Source organism: Octopus bimaculoides, chromosome 3 (genome assembly GCF_001194135.2).
Source record: "Octopus bimaculoides isolate UCB-OBI-ISO-001 chromosome 3, ASM119413v2, whole genome shotgun sequence".
In the NCBI taxonomy this organism is placed as follows: domain Eukaryota; kingdom Metazoa; phylum Mollusca; class Cephalopoda; order Octopoda; family Octopodidae; genus Octopus; species Octopus bimaculoides.
This window is the reverse complement of record NC_068983.1, coordinates 17002580-17020404: the sequence shown is the minus strand read 5'-3', so window position 1 is coordinate 17020404 and position 17825 is coordinate 17002580. Positions and strand designations below refer to the sequence as shown.

The 17825-nt window shown below is 35.6% G+C and overlaps 1 protein-coding gene across 1 annotated transcript in view; it reads left to right on the top strand.

Annotated features, from left to right (window-relative positions):
• The window catches only part of LOC106873509 (integral membrane protein GPR180), a 25829-nt gene that overhangs the window by 6940 nt on the left and 1064 nt on the right, over nucleotides 1-17825 (top strand). Inside the window, exons 2-8 of the mRNA XM_014920895.2 lie at nucleotides 1759-1899; nucleotides 3011-3220; nucleotides 4429-4609; nucleotides 7155-7204; nucleotides 9882-10033; nucleotides 12856-13047; nucleotides 14993-15070. Coding sequence (XP_014776381.1) covers nucleotides 1759-1899; nucleotides 3011-3220; nucleotides 4429-4609; nucleotides 7155-7204; nucleotides 9882-10033; nucleotides 12856-13047; nucleotides 14993-15070 — 1004 coding nt within the window. The remainder of the gene's footprint in view (nucleotides 1-1758; nucleotides 1900-3010; nucleotides 3221-4428; nucleotides 4610-7154; nucleotides 7205-9881; nucleotides 10034-12855; nucleotides 13048-14992; nucleotides 15071-17825) is intronic.

The window sequence follows — 17825 nt, the reverse complement described above, 5'->3', positions numbered from 1 at the left end:
TCTCTCTCTCTCTCTCTCTCTCTCACTCTCTCTCTCTCTCTCATTTAGATGAAGAGTAAAACACCTGAATAATTCACTTCTTCACATCTCATAAGTATTAGAACTTATTTAATTCAACTACAAACTCTTTCACGGACCAATTGTAGCTGACACAAATCAACAATAGTTACCCCAGAATAAAAGTAGTAGTATACAGACTATGGCCAAGCCTATAAAATATATAATTCTTTTCACTTTACCATAGAACAATATAGCAATTGTAAAGCAAATAGAAATATTGTAGGGTGTGTGTGTGTGTGTATAAATTTCTTGATTCACCAGAAGCAATATAAATTATAGGACTCAATTCAAGTGTAGAGTATTCTTTAATACATTATAACTGAAAGGCTCCAGTTTCTAGTATTCAGTGTTACTCATTTCTGATCATCAGCTGGTAATACAAGTCTGCTTTTCTTTTGAAATATCCATTATTTGAATATTTTTGGAAATATAAATTATAAAATGAAAGCTTGAAGAGAGCAAATGTTGGGTGTTGATGTATTCCACAGAGTAAGTATAGTACATTTTGGCAAGGGGCCAAAGTGATAGGCTAAAGTTTAGTCAGAAAGCAAGAGAGTCTTACAGTCTGTATAATGCTCAAAGAGTAAAAGCCTTCCAATTTGTAGGAGCCACTAATGTCTTTTACCCCAAGCATTGTGGAGTATATTTTTCCATGTACAACTACAGTACACATGAAGTATTTGTGAAACATGTTTTGAATGTGTTGTTAATTGTTCCTTATATTTAGTGTCTACTGCAAATGCATCATCACCAGCATCATTCTCATGTTCCCTTTTCTATTGTTGCATGGGTCCGATGGAATTTGTTGTGGTGGATTTTCTATAGTTCAATGCCTTTCCTGTTACCAGCACTCACCTGTTTCCAAGTAAGGTAATATTTTCCAGTGGCCAGACATATTTTTACTGGAAGAGTGGGAATGAACAACATTGCTTGTGTGGCAGTAATGCTTGTTTACAACTATCACATGATGTCAAGACAAGGGCACACACATATATATATAAATACACGATGTGCTTCTACCAAGACTGTAGTAGAAGACACTTGACACTTACCCAAGGTGCAACATTGTGGAATTGAACCCAAGTCTGCATTGTTAAAAAGCTAACTTCCTGACCATACAATCATGCCAGCGCATATATATATATATATATATATATATATATATATATATATACACACACACACACACGTGGTCTGATCAATAAGTTTCCGGACTGTTGCTATAGTAGTAAAGCTAAAGCAAAGAGAGTGCAGCCACTTGGTACAGATTGACCTTGAACTCTGCTGTGCATGCACACTAAGTTTCGACATTTTATTTTACTTCTGTTTACAGCAGTGCTTGGGAGGAAAGTGTGTAGCATGTGATCGTCACATTGACCACGACAGAGAAAGTTGTTATGGCGATACCTGCTCAGAGGCCGACGCTAAGTTGCAGAAAATATATGGAGAGGAGTATATGAGTGGTTCAGATGTTTCCAAGAGGGATGAAAAAATGCTGATATTGATGACAACACTTTTGGGTTTGCTGTATAAACTTGCACAGGGGACATAAATGGCACAGATTCTAACTAACTATGCCACTGGTATGAACTTGTGAAGAATATTTTGCTTGACATTTATTGTTGCAGATTTCTTCCCTATTACATCTAAGTGTTGCAACTTAAATAAATTATGACCATCTATTTCTGAAATTTTCAGGGGAATCGGCAATGATCAAGTATGTTCTAAATGAAACCGGAGCTACAATACCTAAACTTTATCTTTTTCTCAATGAAGACTGGAAGGAAGCCACACTGGATACTTCATGTCAAAGCAAATTTGACAAAGCAAGGATCGCATGTAAGTATCATTGTACCATATTGGTTTCATATTATGTAAGCAATAACATGAGAAAAAAATGATGGATAACTGGAACTAAGAGCAAAGAACAAATTCTCAGTAAGGAATGAAACAAAAATAAATGTTGTTTGAGAGTTTTGTTGTTTCGTCTGGTTTGATGTGATGGCAGCAGAGTTAGAGGAAATGACTGCAATGTAATTCAAAATAACTTGGATGTTCTTTATACTGTTGGAGGGTACAATATTGCTGGAAAATACTGAAATTATTGGGACATCCAATCAACAGCTTGTGAAGGAACTGCATTGTGAACTAAATGTAAAATAATAATAATTCTTTCTACTACTGGCGCAATGCGTAAAATTTTGACGGAGGGGGATTGTTGATTGTATCAACCCCAGTGCTTGACTGGTCCTTACTTTTCTGACCTCCAAAAAGACCAAAGGCAAAGTCAGTCTCAGCAGAATTTGAACTTAGAGTGTAAAGAACTCAAACAAATGCTACTAAACATTTCATCCAGCATGCTAACGATTCTGCCAGCTCAACACGCTTTAAAATAGTGTGTGTGTATATAGCAACAACAGCATTTAACATACCTCTGTGTGTATTTGAAGTGGTTTACAGATTTTATATATTAAGAAAAAAGAGGTAGTCAGAATCTCATTTCAGAGAATTATAACTGATTTTACAGAAAATGTATGCCTTTATATATGTGCATATGTTAGCTGAAAAAATCTGGAATTGAACGGGGAGAGAATATTTTGGTTTCTCTGTTTTTTTATTTATCTGTGTGTCATTAACTTCAACAGCTGCATAGCAACTGACTATAAGAATATAAAAAAGACCCCTTTCTCTCTTTTCTCTTTCCTTTTCCCTTTTTTTTTCTCCCACCAATCAGTCATGGGGCCCCTTTTCTGGTTGGGGTCATCTGTTCAACAGTTAGTGGACAATTTTGCTGTAGAACTTTCACAATCAACTGTAACCTGACTGATATTAAAAAAGAAACATAACATTACATCTGAATATAAAAGTATCTGGTTTTGTGTTGTTGAAAGATTTTGCTTTTAAATTTCTGTTGCTTTTGTTTGATTATTTTTAATCTTTCCCTTGGCAGATGAACTTACAAACAAGACTGGAAATCTCACTATTGCACACTTCTATTACCCCAGAATATGGCACATTGTCTATGCAGATGCTTACACTTGTGATCCTACAAAACCATTTACCCTTCTAGAAAAACCAAATTACATTCTGTATGACATTAAATTATTAAACCCAGACTCACTTGCAGCCCCAACCATTCATTTTAGTGATGAGGAATCAGGTAAGGTTACTGCCATTTTCTCTATCAAAATACTTGGCACACATACATTTTTGCACCACAAAGGGAGGCCACTGTATTATGCATGTTCTGTAAAGGAGTTTATTTTGGAATCATGGCCTACATTTATATAACATGGATAAGTGAAGGTAAACAGTGTTAATTACACTATGCAACTGTGTAAATGTTTGTCTTTGTGTGTGTGGATGCAGCATGGCTGAATGAGTAAGACTTTCACTTTGCTGTCATGAGGTACCATGATAGAAACTAGATGGAAACTTTTTCAGATGGGTTTATATAATTCAAAATAGCAGCTATATCATACACTATATGATACTAATTCTACCTGGAGATTTTGGTGATGGTGCACATATCTGGAATACTCAGTCACCTGCATATTAATGCAATGAACAGGTAATTCAGTTGATCAAATAACTGAATCCCCATCATCAAAACTCTACTTTAAGTGCATGTGTGCAGCATCATCATCCTTATTTTAACATCTACTTTTTCATGCTTGCATATGTTAGATTCCTTTCTCGACAGCAACCCTCACCTGTTTCCAAGCAATGTAGTAATCCCTTAATCTAATGAACATACCAAGTGAGGTTTTCATTTGCAATCAACACACTGTCACATCCCGAGATTGCTTGTTTTAAAAATAATTACAAACAAGAAAAATGGAATGAGCAAGTCATTTTATTACATCAATTTACAATTGTTTCATCTGAGTTTGATCTCGTGAATAATGCTGTATTATGCAATAATTATATGCAGCTATTGATTCATGAAGTGTTAATGACACATCAAATTCAAAAGCTATTTGCAGATGAAGCAACTCTAAATTGATGTAATAAAAGAACTTGCTTACTCCATTCTTCTTGTTTGTGTGTGTGTTACTGTTTCCTTGTCTTGACTTGGTGTGATTGTTTTAAACAAGTGTCACTGTCATGAAAATGATATCCTTTGTTTCCAATCTTCCATGAAAACATGTCCAACCATGTGGGGTAAAAATGATCTCACTAGGAAACAGGTGAGGGTTGGAGACAAGAACAACATCAGACCATAGAAAATCTGCCTCAACAAATTCTGACAGACTGGTGTGATCACAGAAAATTGGACATTACTGTTATGATGATACACAGATATTAAAAGAGTAAAAACATTGTCTAAGATATCATCAGAACTTTCCTATTGTTGATTATTTCCAGGTCTTCTTGGATTCTACCAGCTTTTAACTTTGTGTTATTTTGTTATCGGCTGTATATTCTGGCCCCGACTCTGGCAGACTCTCTCAAAAGGTGGACCAATGCAACTAGTTATTCAGCTCCTGACTGCTTCTACTGCCCTACAGTCTCTTGCTTCCTTTCTAATGATGGTGCATCTTCTGCGGTAAGACTTCAGTTTTCCTTTTACATGTTGACTTGAAACAAAGTGAGATGTTGGGTCCCATTATACCAATGATGTTGTAGGTAACAATTGAAATAGAATTGTTACCACAACAGCAACATAACTCCCTATGCAATAATAATGCAGTGATTTATTTTTTCTGTCTTTATAAATTCAGTGGGAAATTTCATTTTCATAAATCAGTGTTAATAATTGTGCAAACCATCACCAAAATTCTAACAAATTATTCCCACATTGAATCTTAGCACATAAATATTTTGCTTTGATTTCACTGACATATCAACTGGTGAACTGGTGCAGTTATGCAAATAGCATGATGTTATGTAATGTTGTATAATTATTATACATTGTTGAATAAATAACCAAACAAGTGTAGTGATGTTTTCAGCTACCTATTGTTATTTCTTATTATATGTACACATTCACATATAGTTGCAGTCATAACTCTGTGGATATGGAGTTTGCTTTGTTACCATGTCATCTCTGGTTCTATCATACTGCATAGCACCTTGGGCAAATGTGTCTGCTGCTATAACCTCAGCCTAACTAGTGCTGTACAAGTGGAATTGGTAATCAGAAGCTGTTTGAAAGCCCATTATTTCTCTCTCTCTCTCTCTCTCTCTATATATATATATATATATATATATATATATATATATATATATATATATGTGTGTGTGTGTGTGTGTGTTTACATTCTGTCTGTAATAGATAAGGGTTAATAATAGACAGGGTACCCAGCTGTAAAACAATATATATTGTCCAACCTATACTGGCGTGGTAAAAAAAATGGAGGTGAAAATGAAGGAATGAAGATGGCCTACTGCTCTTTGTACAATAAAATATTTTGCTGATTGCATATGTGGTGTCGTATATAGCAGTCCTTTGTAAAGGAATGACAACTTTTTAAAACTGAACTGCTGATAGCAAGGAAGGTGTGTAAACTGATGTCATCTGAGTAAAGGTTTGTGTGGTTGGATGTGAGTGAGAAAACCATTGATGTAAAATAAAGCAGCCTGTAAATATGATGAATCAGCCTATTTGGTGCTGAAACATCTTTTGAAAGCATAGTCTTTGGCAATTTTGTAGATGTGCAGGTGTTGCTTTCCCAACCACATAGTTCTGAGTTCAGACCCACTGTGTTGCACCTTGGGCAAGTGTCTTCTACTATAGTCTCAGGTCGACCAAAGCCTTGTCAGTGGATGTGATAGAAGGAAACTGCAAGGAGCCCATCATGTAGAAATCCATATATGTGTGTGTGTTTGTGATTGTCCCCCACCACCACTTGACAACTGGTGTTGGTGTGTTTACATCCTTGTAATTTAGTGATTTGGCAAAAGAGACTGATAGAATAAGTACTGGAGTTGATTCATTTGACTAAAAGTTTAAGGTGGTGCCCCAGCATGGCCACAGTCTAATGACTGAAACAAATAAAAGGTTTTCTGTTCTAAGGTATTTTCAAAGTTTGTTTGTAGAAGTGTTACATGTATGGAAGGAGATACTGAGGTTGTGTGAGAATGTTTAGGTATGGAAGGTAGCATCCTTTCTGTAGTTTATATAAGTAACAGCAAGAATAATTATTGTTAATGTAGTAAAAGAAGAATTTTATCTACTCTGGGCACAAGGCCTGGAATTTTGGGGGAATGGGGCCAGTTGATTAGATCAACTCCAGTACGCAACTGGTACTTAATTTATTGACCCCGAAAGGATGAAAAGCAAAATCGACCTCGGTGGAATTTGAACTCAGAACATAAAGACAAACAAAATACCGCTAAGCATTTTGCCTGGCGTGCTAACGTTTCTGCCAGCTCGCAGTAAAAAAAGAATGTAGAAGATATAAACAAATTGTAAGGCATCTCGGAATTTATAAAATATAAGAGAGAAAATTCTGCCAGTGCAGAATATGGTCAGTTTGATCAGAAACTTACACTTCAAGAGTTTTAAGATACTCAAAAGTGAGCAGCTTCGGAGTTTCTCATGCAAGACATTGTCAAAGACTATGTTTAATCAAGTACAACATTCCCAGAGACAAAAGTGTGATGCAGAAAAGCAGATCTCTATTAGATCTGGCTCTGTAAGGACCATACTTGTTGTCACTTGAGAGGGAGAGAAACTCAAAGGTGATAAAGAAGGTCATGCTTTTTACAACTGTTTCTTCCACCTCGGATATGTTGGAAGTGAGAGCAATAGATGAATAATTGGCAGTGTTAGAGAGGTTATCTTAAGAATGGGACACACTTTCACTCATCTCCTTAAGTTGGAGTATATGTCTGTGTGTAGAGAGAGACATAGCTTGAAGAGTGAGGGTTTAAGTGAAGTAAATATATGTAAATGCACACGCGCGCACACTGTTTTTTTTATGTATTGTTTGTTTTTTTTTGTTTTTTGCATAATATCTGTATACTTGACAGACTAACTAATTGGTTGATATAAGTTAATAATATCTGACTACTAACATACTCTCTCTTCTTCCCCTCTCCCTTCAAGCAAATGTTCTAGTGGCTCACACATTATTTTCCTTCTGTAGGTATGCTAAAGATGGTTTTGGCTTCCCTTTCTGTGAATTGCTGGCTGAATGTAAATATTTGTTTTGATTTTTTTTTCTTATATTATTACTCACTATTTTCATAGCTGACTACTCTATAAATTCCCACTCAACTGTATTTTTTAAAATATACCATTTTTTATAGCGGAGTTGGATTAAACATTATACCATGTGTTGTACAGTGAATGTCTTACTCCATTAAAGAACACAGCACTTAACACAAACTAAACAAGATGTGCTAAGTACAATATGCTGTCTAGTTTTGAACTCCTGATAGTAGGGCACCAACCACAATTGTCTTATTTTAATAATTAGCATGGATCAAAAACAAAGTACCAGTAGAGTATATGAACTGGTATTTCCTATATGGCTTCTATAAAAGCATAAATGAGAATGACATTGTGTTTCGAATTGCATTTAGTTTACAAAATTAAGATAGACACTAAAAGACAAAATATTGTCAATGATTCAAACTTCCCATTTTAAAACTTTGCCATGGTCAGACTGTTTGTTTTTTGGGGGTTTTTTTTTTTATTCTTTAATGAAGTAAATTTCAGTAATAATTTCAGTTTTAAAGCTCAAAGACAAGATTTTTTTTTATTATAAAATATATGTTAATTATATATACTTACCCAAAGTACCTGTGTGGCACCGTGGGAAGTTCTTTTATAGCCCATGGCTGATCAATACTTTGTCAGTGAGTTTGGTAGGCAAAAACTATACAAAAGTCCATTGTGTGTGTGCACATGCTTGTGTTTGTTTCTGGGTGAATGTTTGTTGCATTTCCTTGTCAATAATTCATCCAGTGGCTCTGCACTTTCAAAGGCAAGTGAAATGAAAACTCCTTTGTTTGCAAAACAAGCAACGGTTAGCAACAGGAAGAGCATCAGCCATAAAACAATGTCTTGATAAGACGCTTTTGTCTAACCCATGCTAGCATGGAAAAGTGGACCTAAAATAAATGACTGACACTACAAAATAAATTTAGTTTAAATGCTTGAAATAAATAGCCTCTCTTATTATTTCTATATTCTTTAAAACAAATCTGTTTTAGGAAGTCCTGCTCAATTTCTTTTAGGTTTCTTTGTATGGTTAAACCTCAAAAATAAAATTTGCTGTTGTAAATCACAATGGTGCCACTCTGGCATGTGATCTACAATTTAAAGAAAGTTACTTTTTAGTTTACTTTGTCAGTGCTACTTTGCCATGTGGTCTGTGTGAGCAAATTTACTTTGGTGGGTGATCTACGTGCTTATTTTAATTATTATATTGTTCATTCTTGGTCTCTTATTACTATTTACTAAAACACAAATAAAACATGGTTTTCTTATTAGAATAGTAAGAATTTTGAGAAAATACATTTACAATGCTAAGTGTGTCTTAGAATAATCTCCCTTGTAGATCACATGCCAAAGTGACACCAAAGTATCTCCTCTATGACCTATCTGTTGCTCAAGAAACTTGTTATCCAGGTTTTCATAACAACAAGCAGGCTATCTCAAAGGAATACAGTAATATGGGGTAAAAGAGTGTAATTTGGTGAGAAAATACTCCAGTGTATTTAAACACCTGTTTCTGATATCTGGTACATTATACTTTAGTTACTAGACATTATCACGATATCCTTTGGAACAATAGGCCAGTAGTTAAAACTTGAGACATGTTAATAAAATTAATATTCCTGGTTCAGTTCCTAAACTAGTTCAGAGAAACCACCTGATGATATTTGGAGAAAATAACAATCAAAGTCGCTAGTTAAAAAAATTCTATAAAAGATGATACTGAGAATGTTTATTGCTACACTTCAACTTGGCTGTTCTGTAGGAACCAACATTACTACCGTTTTTAACCCCAGGAGGAGCCTCCTCCAGCTGGCTATTGATGCAATCTGCACCCAATATATATTTGCCCCATTTATTTTTCAAATGTTCTAGTCACAAAATTATTTATCTACATCATATTCTTTGATTGTATGCCACAACCAAGAAATATACATGGTTTATGAGTTTAAATCGTTCATAATTCTAAAATTATTCAATTTTAGTTCAACTCCATGATCATAAATATTTACCTGTTAACTTGTGTGGGTTTGAACCATTGCATTTTTGGCAGCTTCAATATTTTTTTTTGTTTTCTAATACTCTTTTCCTCCATTTTATCACCTTATTGATATTCATTACATTTCCATTTTCTATAAATTTCTATAATCAGTAGTTATTAGTTATTTTAGGCTTTATGTTCTATATTGTTTAATCCCTGCTTACTCAACTTCTATATTTTTGCACTCCTAATATTTATTTAAATAGTCTTTCATTCTTTGAAATTCTATTGAATCTTTATAGCTATCATCTTTCTGTAGATACCTATAAAAAAAATTTTAATATATTGTTAAAAAAAAGTCTTTGAGCTTTAAAATTATCATTTTTTTTAATATGAAGATTATTTGTATTATTCACTTATTATAATATTTTTAATTTGTATAATATAAAATTTTCACTGAATTTGTGTGTGATAAAAATATTACTAAAACTCTATACACACATACTGCACAGAACAATTGTGAAAAATATTGAACCTTAGAGAAATAAGCTTCTGTTTGTATAGACTGAATTTAAAAAGTTATCAAAGTGCTTTAAAATTCAGTAAATGTTTGTTCAAAGATGAAACAGTTGAAGGTGTAATTCAAATATTTTTTTTTTATTTTTTTAGTTGTTGATGTAATATCCCAATTCACCATGCTTTATATGCTCCTTTGCCTTTCCCTTGGTTGGACCTTAACCAGCCCTTATAAATCCTCACCAATTGAAACCATTAAAAAGAAACCTGCTGCCAAGTTTGTTGGTCTCCTTTGTGTTCTTCAGGTAAATTATTTCAAGTTCTTTCTAAATTTTTAATTTTATAAAATCAGCTATTGTTTGCCATTAAAACAAGAATGTCTCCGCAAAGCAAGTGAGCTTACTTCTGGGGCTGTCTTTATCATTATCATCATTTAGCATCCATTTTCCAAGCTGGCATGGGTTAGACAGTTTAACTGGAACTGGTGAGCCAAAGGGCTGCACAAGTCTCCAATCTGTATTGGTTTAGTTTCTATAGCTGGATGCTTTCTTAATGCCAACCACTCCACAAAGTGTACCAGTTGCCTTTTATGTGTCACCAGCACTGACCACAAATATGATTTCACTTAGTTTGATGTGTCTTCTCAAGTACAGCAAATCACCAAAGTCTCTGTCACCTGTCATCGCCTCTGTGATACCCAAAATCCAAAGATCATGTTTCACCACCTCATCCCATGTCTTCCTGGGTCTACCTCTTCCACAGGTTTTCTCCGCAGTTAGAGATCAACACTTCTTTATACAGCTGTCCTCATCTGTATGCATCACATGTACACTCTTCCCTCTTGCACACTGCCTCTGAGGCCTTTTACACCCCATTTTTCTCTTAAGACACTTACACTCTGTCACAAGTTATTAACTTCAATACATTTATGGGTTGAATCCCACTAATTTGGGATTTACTAGCCTGGCAATTTAATAGTTTGAGACAGTGACTTTAATCTGTCAGTCATTAGTTTATGACTATTCTACTTAGTTTTGTGTCACAATACAATAAAGTTATGCTACATGGCTAGCACTTTGTCATAAAGTCCTGTAAACCTAAATTAGCTTTATGCTTATATCAGTTGTATCTGTTCCAATATTAGCAATACAATCCATTTGAGTGCTGAAAGAAATACTCTTCAGTATTTTTCAGCCATCCTAACAAAAGTGTAGTGTCGGGTATACACTGTATTTCTATATACTCTTTTACTTATTTCAGTCATTTGACTGCAGCCATGCTGGAGCACTGCCTTTAGTCGAGCAAATCGATCCTAGGACTTATTCTTTGTAAGCCTAGTACTTATTCTATCGGTCTCTTTTGCTGAACCGCTAAGTTACAGGGACATAAACACACCAGCATCGGTTGTCAAGCAATGTTGGGGGGACAAACACAGACGCACAAATATATATATATATATATATATATATATATATATATATATATATATATATATATATATATATATATATATATATACACTTATGTACGACAGGTTTCTTTCAGTTTCCGTCTACCAAATCCACTCATAAGGCTTTGGTCAGCACTTACCCAAGGTGCCATGCAGTCTGACTGAACCCGGGACCATGTGGTTGGTAAGCAAGCTGTTTACCAGACAGTCACTCTTGCGCCTATATAAAAAAAAAAGCATGATGGTCACAGCTGGGATAGCTTTGAACATAAGTCTACTCAACCATGGCTGACCTAGAGCTAAACAACTACAAAAGTGATATCATTACAAAGATAGCCTCTGCATAAAGATGTTTGTTTGATACATCTTTTTGTATGTCTACTTATTTGTTTTGATTGCATGTATATCCTATCTATGTATGTTCAGTTTTATTTTGATCTCGTATGTTTTGTGTTTTTATTCATTAGTTTTCTTATTTGTATTTTATTTTTTGACCATAAGTGCATCCTGTCTCTCAGTTTCTTCTGAGAACTGCTAGAATGCAGCAACTACCCAGATATACATTTTCATATGGCTAAGTAAAATGGTGTGGAGAAATAGCAAGGTATTTGTTTAAAAATTCACCTGAGGAGATGCATTCTACACCTGTGATGCAAGATGATTGCAGCATCTCACCTATGAGCTACATGTGCAGAACGAGTTGAAACAATTGTAGTGGATTTGAGTAAAAAATCTGACAAATTCCATTTTCTGATTATTTATATAAACTCTATGGACACCAAGGAATTCTTGAAGTAAATCCAGTAGCATGTACATTTTTACTGTTGATGGCATCAGGTTGCCAAAAACTGTGGACAAGCTTTACACAGCATCCCACAAAGTTTTTTATTCAAATATAATATTTATATATATATATGCGAGTAAAAATAAATACAAAAAAGGGGGTTTTGTATGATTGTGTATAGAGGAATATATTATTTTGTTTAAAAGAGTTCCAACACTGTCTGTTTTTTATGTTTTATTTATATTCCTGCAAACCAATGTGGGATATAGAATATGGAATATATAATATAAAATAAAATAAAAATGGATGGTACAATGAAATAAAGTATTGAATGTCTTATTGAATATATGGAATATGTCTTATTGAATAGATGAAATATTGAGTGTTCAATATAAAGGATTAAATATATAAAGGCGAATACGTATTTTCTATACCTTGTGGTATTTCATCATGGCCGGTATGACAGACTATTATATATATATGGAAAAAAGACAAAGTAGAAAATGCTTAAATACTTTTATAAAAGACATTTCAGTACCGGTTTCGATCCTTGAGATCTTTTCAACAGTAAATATGGATAACAAATTTTGGAAAAATTAAATTTTGGCAAATTTAAATGAAAAGTCTTTTTAAAAACATATTTGTATAGTATTGAAATACCAGGGGCATTTTTCTTGTTTCTGTCTGTCCCTGTTTCACTTGTTAACTCTTGTGGGTTCGACGTCGTTGTATATATATATATATATATATATTAGCCGCTGCAAGTGAGCCTGAGTCTTTGTTAAAAATTCTCCCATTTCTTTCCATCATTAATATCTTTTAACCTTTCATTATTTTCTGAAAAAGAAGTAATTTTGCTCTAATGTGTATTTTTTTCTTCTTTGTATCTCTAGTCAATATTATATATTTGGGAGCAATATTTAGATAAGGAGCACCGGATGTACTATGCCCATCGTACAAATGCAGGAATAGGACTTGTATTTCTTCGTATTTTGCTGGCAGCCATATTTGCTTGGAATCTCCGTGCTACTGTCAAATCAGAAAGAAGTGCTTTAAAAAGAGAATTTTATGCAACATTCACCAAAGTAAGTACAGGCTTTAGTATTATCATTAAGAATATGGCATGACAAATATACAGGGTGGACCAAAAGTCACACACAAATTTAGTTCAGTAGGCTCCAGGTTTGTCAAAGCATGCTTCAATTTTTCTAAAATTGAATAAAACAAATGAAATAATGAGGAATAAACATGCACTTGTACATGATGAACAGAGTCTTGTGAGTGGATTTCGTAGGCAGAAACTGAAAGAAACTTGGTGTGTGTGTGTGTGTGTGTATATATATATATATATATATATATATATATATCATCATCATCATTGTTTAACGTCCGCCTTCCATGGGTTGGACGATTTGACTGAGGACTGGCGAACCAGAAGGCTGCACCAGGCTCCAATCTGATCTGGCAGAGTTTCTACAACTGGATGCCCTTCCTAACGCCAACCACTCTGAGAGTGTAGTGGGTGCTTTTATGTGCCACACACACACACACACACAGAAATATAATGTGAGGGCACATGGCCTAGTGGTTAGGGCATTGCTCTCATGATTTCAATTCCTAGATTGGGTGGTGCATTGTGTTCTTGAGCAAAACTCCTCGTTTCATATTGCTCTGCGGTAACTTCAACACCTGACACATGGTGCACCTACTCAGACAATGTCGATTTGATGGAGAGAGTGAGCTAATGTGCAGCTTGAACATTTAATCACTATAAACAAATCATTTGTGCAGGTCATTTGACAAGCTGAATGTGCATACGCCATCTTCGGCAGGAAAGCCCATCATATATATGCATATATACATATGTGTATCTGTGTGTTTGTCTTTGTTTTTACTACCACCACCACCCCCACACACACACACGGCATGATAAGTGGTGTTGGTTTGTTTATGTTCTTGTAACCTAGCAGTTTGGCAGAAAGAGAATAACAGAATAAGTACTTGAGATCAATTCAAGGCAGTGCCCCAGCATGGGCACAATCCAATGACTGAAACTAGTAAAAGAAAGATGAAAAATGTGAAAATTAATAGGTATGTCATAGTAACTTAAGCAGGTGGCCAGTGGGTAGTATTGTTAGAGTGCAGGATAGAATGCCTTGCAGTATTCATTTCAATTCTCTTCTCTTTAAGTTCAAATCCCATCATGGTCGACTTTGCTTTCCATATTTTCAGAGTCAGTAATAAAAACATCATTCCAGTGTTATAGATTGGCAGAACTGTAAGAAGATCAGACAGAATACTATGTGGCATTTGTCCCTGAGTCTTTCTGTTCTGAGTTCAAATCCTGGCATGGCCTACATGAGGGATAGACTTAATTTGTTGCCTGATTTAACCTGATCACTGGGTACTTTAGTTGTCTTTGGCAGCATCCACTCAGTTGCCAAATCTCCAATTTAAGGGATATATTCTTTCCTCCTTCCCAATTGTTTCACATCTTGTCATAGTCAACTCTGCCTTTCATCTTTCCAAGATTGATAAAATTAAGTACCAGTTAAATACTGGATGCAGTATAATCAACTATTCCTCTCTTGTAAATTGTGAAACCTTGTGTCTCTGTCATACTATTATTTCAACTCATTGTTTTAATCCACATTCTGGAAGTACTGATAATTTGAATGAATTTAGGGGATCACTTGATTTGTTAGCTTTAAAAAAATCTGCCCCTTCTACCCAACAACAGAAGTATGATGCTAGATGGGCGGGGTATAGTAGCTTAAATATGCACAGCTAATCTGGAAAAGAATATAAAAGTTTGAGAAATGTTTTAACAGAGAGGTTTTCTAATAATAAAATAAAGATAAAGCTTGGAGTTATAATGATTATAGAAAAGTAATTTCTTTTGGTTTAGCAAATATTTGGATAGACATTAAGCCAAATGAGTTTAGGAAAAGGGTGATTGTGTAAGATCTACATCAATTTTTAGAACTAAATAAATGTTATTTATGTTTTGTTTTTGTCTTTTCCTCCTAGTCTTGCATGCTTTGGTTCCTGTGTTATCCAGTTTTGGTAATCTTCTCTTGGATGCTAACAGAATATCTTCGATATAAGGTATTTATTTGTTGCTTCTCTTCACTTATGTTGTAGAGCAAGTGTTTGTTCATTCATTTGTTCACTGCTTTTAACCCATTACCTCCCATAATTCTATTAACTGGAATTTTTTTATGAAACTTTGATTTCTAGCATAAAACAGCCTTAGAAACATGCTGGAATTATCAAAATAACATTTTAAATAGAAATAAGCGAGATATTGGGTGGAAAAATTAGCAAACCTCATTTGAATATCAGAGAAATATACCTAGTAGATTTAGCAAAAAGGTTAGATATGTGTAAATATTGACAGATAATTACGAAATTTGTAATTTTTAAGTGATCTCATATGAGATCACTGGTAGGTAATGGGTTAAGTCTCTTTTCTTCCATGTTAGCATAGGTCAAATGAATATATTATTAAGGTATTGTTTTACAACTCGATGCCCTTCCTGTCACAAACTCTTAACTGTTTTATCAAGTAATAAATCTCTTATTCTACTCAACTTCAAAAGTACAGAGCCAGAAGGTAATTTGTTGACAGGAAAATATTAATTTTCATCACTTGTGGCTCAGCACTTTTTCATATACTGTTCACAGCTTATAATCATTTGCACAGCTGGACTACATTTTGGTCCTGGACTACACTTGCTCAAGGTATTGTAGCAGTGAGATTGAGCCTGAAAAAGTATGGTTAAGAAACAAACTGTAATACCAGTATAGGGTCATCATCATTTGACATCTGTTTTTCCATGCTTGCATAAGGGTATGGTTAAAGACCCCCTTTGGTCATGAATATCCATGGGATTGCACCTAGAAAGTTCCCCTCTGAGGCACAAATCCAGGGAAGGTTGTTTATGGAAGACCAGCAGTCGCCCATGTATAACAGCCTCCCCTCTCCATGCCACTAATGTTATCCAAGGGAAAGGCAAAGGCCAATACGGCTTCGCATCAGTGACATTGTAACTCATTTCTACAGCTAAATAAACTGGAGCAGTGTGAAATAAAGTGTCTTGTTCAAGAACAACACACACATTAGTCTGGGAATCATACTCACTACCTCATGATTGTAAGCCTGATGTTCTAACCACTGAGCCATGCACCTTCACATACTGGCATAAGTTGGATGATTTGACCGGAGCTAGAAAGCCAGAGGATTGTGCCAAGCTCTAATATCTGCTTTGGTATAATTTCTTCAGCTGAATGCCTTTTTTAATACCAACAACTTTATAGACTGTACTGGGTGCTTTTTACGTGGCACTAATACCAATGGGGCCACCAAGTAACTCACAAGAGCCCTCAACTGAAGGGGAGTTGTAATGAGGGGGGGGGGGGTTTATGCCAGATAATGAGTGTTTAATACAGTGGTTCCCAACCTGGAGTCTGTGGACCCCTGGTGGTCTGCAAAGGTAGTACTGGAAGTCTGAACTAAATTCAAAATTTCATATGTGGGTGCTTTTAAGTGTCACCCGCACGAAGTCCAGTCAGGCGGTACTGGCCTTCGTGCAGGTGACACGTAAAAGCACCCACTACACTCTCTGAGTGGTTGGCGTCAGGAAGGGCATCCAGCTGTAGAAACTCTGTCAAATCAGATTGGAGCCTGGTGTTGCCATCCGGTTTCACCAGTCAAATCGTCCAACCCATGCTAGCATGGAAAGCAGACGTTAAACGATGATGATGATGACACATACATAAGGATAAGCATATTAAAAGGGGTGCATGGAAAAACTGATTTAAATAAATGGGTTGGAAACCATTGGTTTAACATATGATAGAGGAACATAAACAAGTGTCTTGCAGTGGGAAATATGTGGTTACCCCAGTTGGAAAAGAGAAAATATCCACTTTCTATGCTAACATGGATTGGATGGCATTACTACCCTTCCAAATGAGTTGGAAGATCATACTTCATTTGTTTTCATACCTTCCTAACACCAATCATTTGCAGTGTACTGGTTGCATTTTTTCCTGAGACCAACATTAGAAAGACTAATAGTGAGAGGCTTGAGGGATAGCAAGAGGTGATACAGGGTGAGAGTGAAAGATAGATATTAATGCCAAATGGTTAAGTAGGGGATTATAAGTAGGATTTAGGAGTATATGAATATGTAATGAGGTCCCTTTTCAGATAGGCAAGAGAACTAGGGTGATTAGAATCAGAAACAGATGGATGGAATTTTGGAGAGAGAGAAAGAAAGACAGGTCCTGTGGCATTCCTGGTTACACTGGAAGCAATGTATGGTGAACAAAAGAGATCTATCATCCTTAGTTACATCAGCCGTCCAGAACAATGAGAGTAAGAAAGGAAAAGAGTAACTGGGTATTGAAACTCAAAGATAAGCTTGACAGTATATATATATCATCATCATCGTTTAACGTCCGCTTTCCATGCTAGCATGGGTTGGACGATTTGACTGAGGACTGGTGAAACCGGATGGCAACACCAGGCTCCAGTCTGATTTGGCAGAGTTTCTACAGCTGGATGCCCTTCCTAACGCCAACCACTCAGAGAGTGTAGTGGGCGCTTTTACGTGTCACCCGCACGAAAACGGCCACGCTCAAAATGGTGCATCTCATGTGCCACCCGCACAAGAACCAGTCCAGGGGCACTGGCAACGATCTTACTTGGCTTGCCGGGTCTTCTCACGCACAGCACATTTCCAAAGGTCTCGGTCAGTAGTCATCGCCTCGGTGAGGCCCAAATGTACGAAGGTCTTGCCTCACCACAGGTCTTCCTGGGCCTACCTCTTCCACGGGTTCCCTCAACCGTATGTAT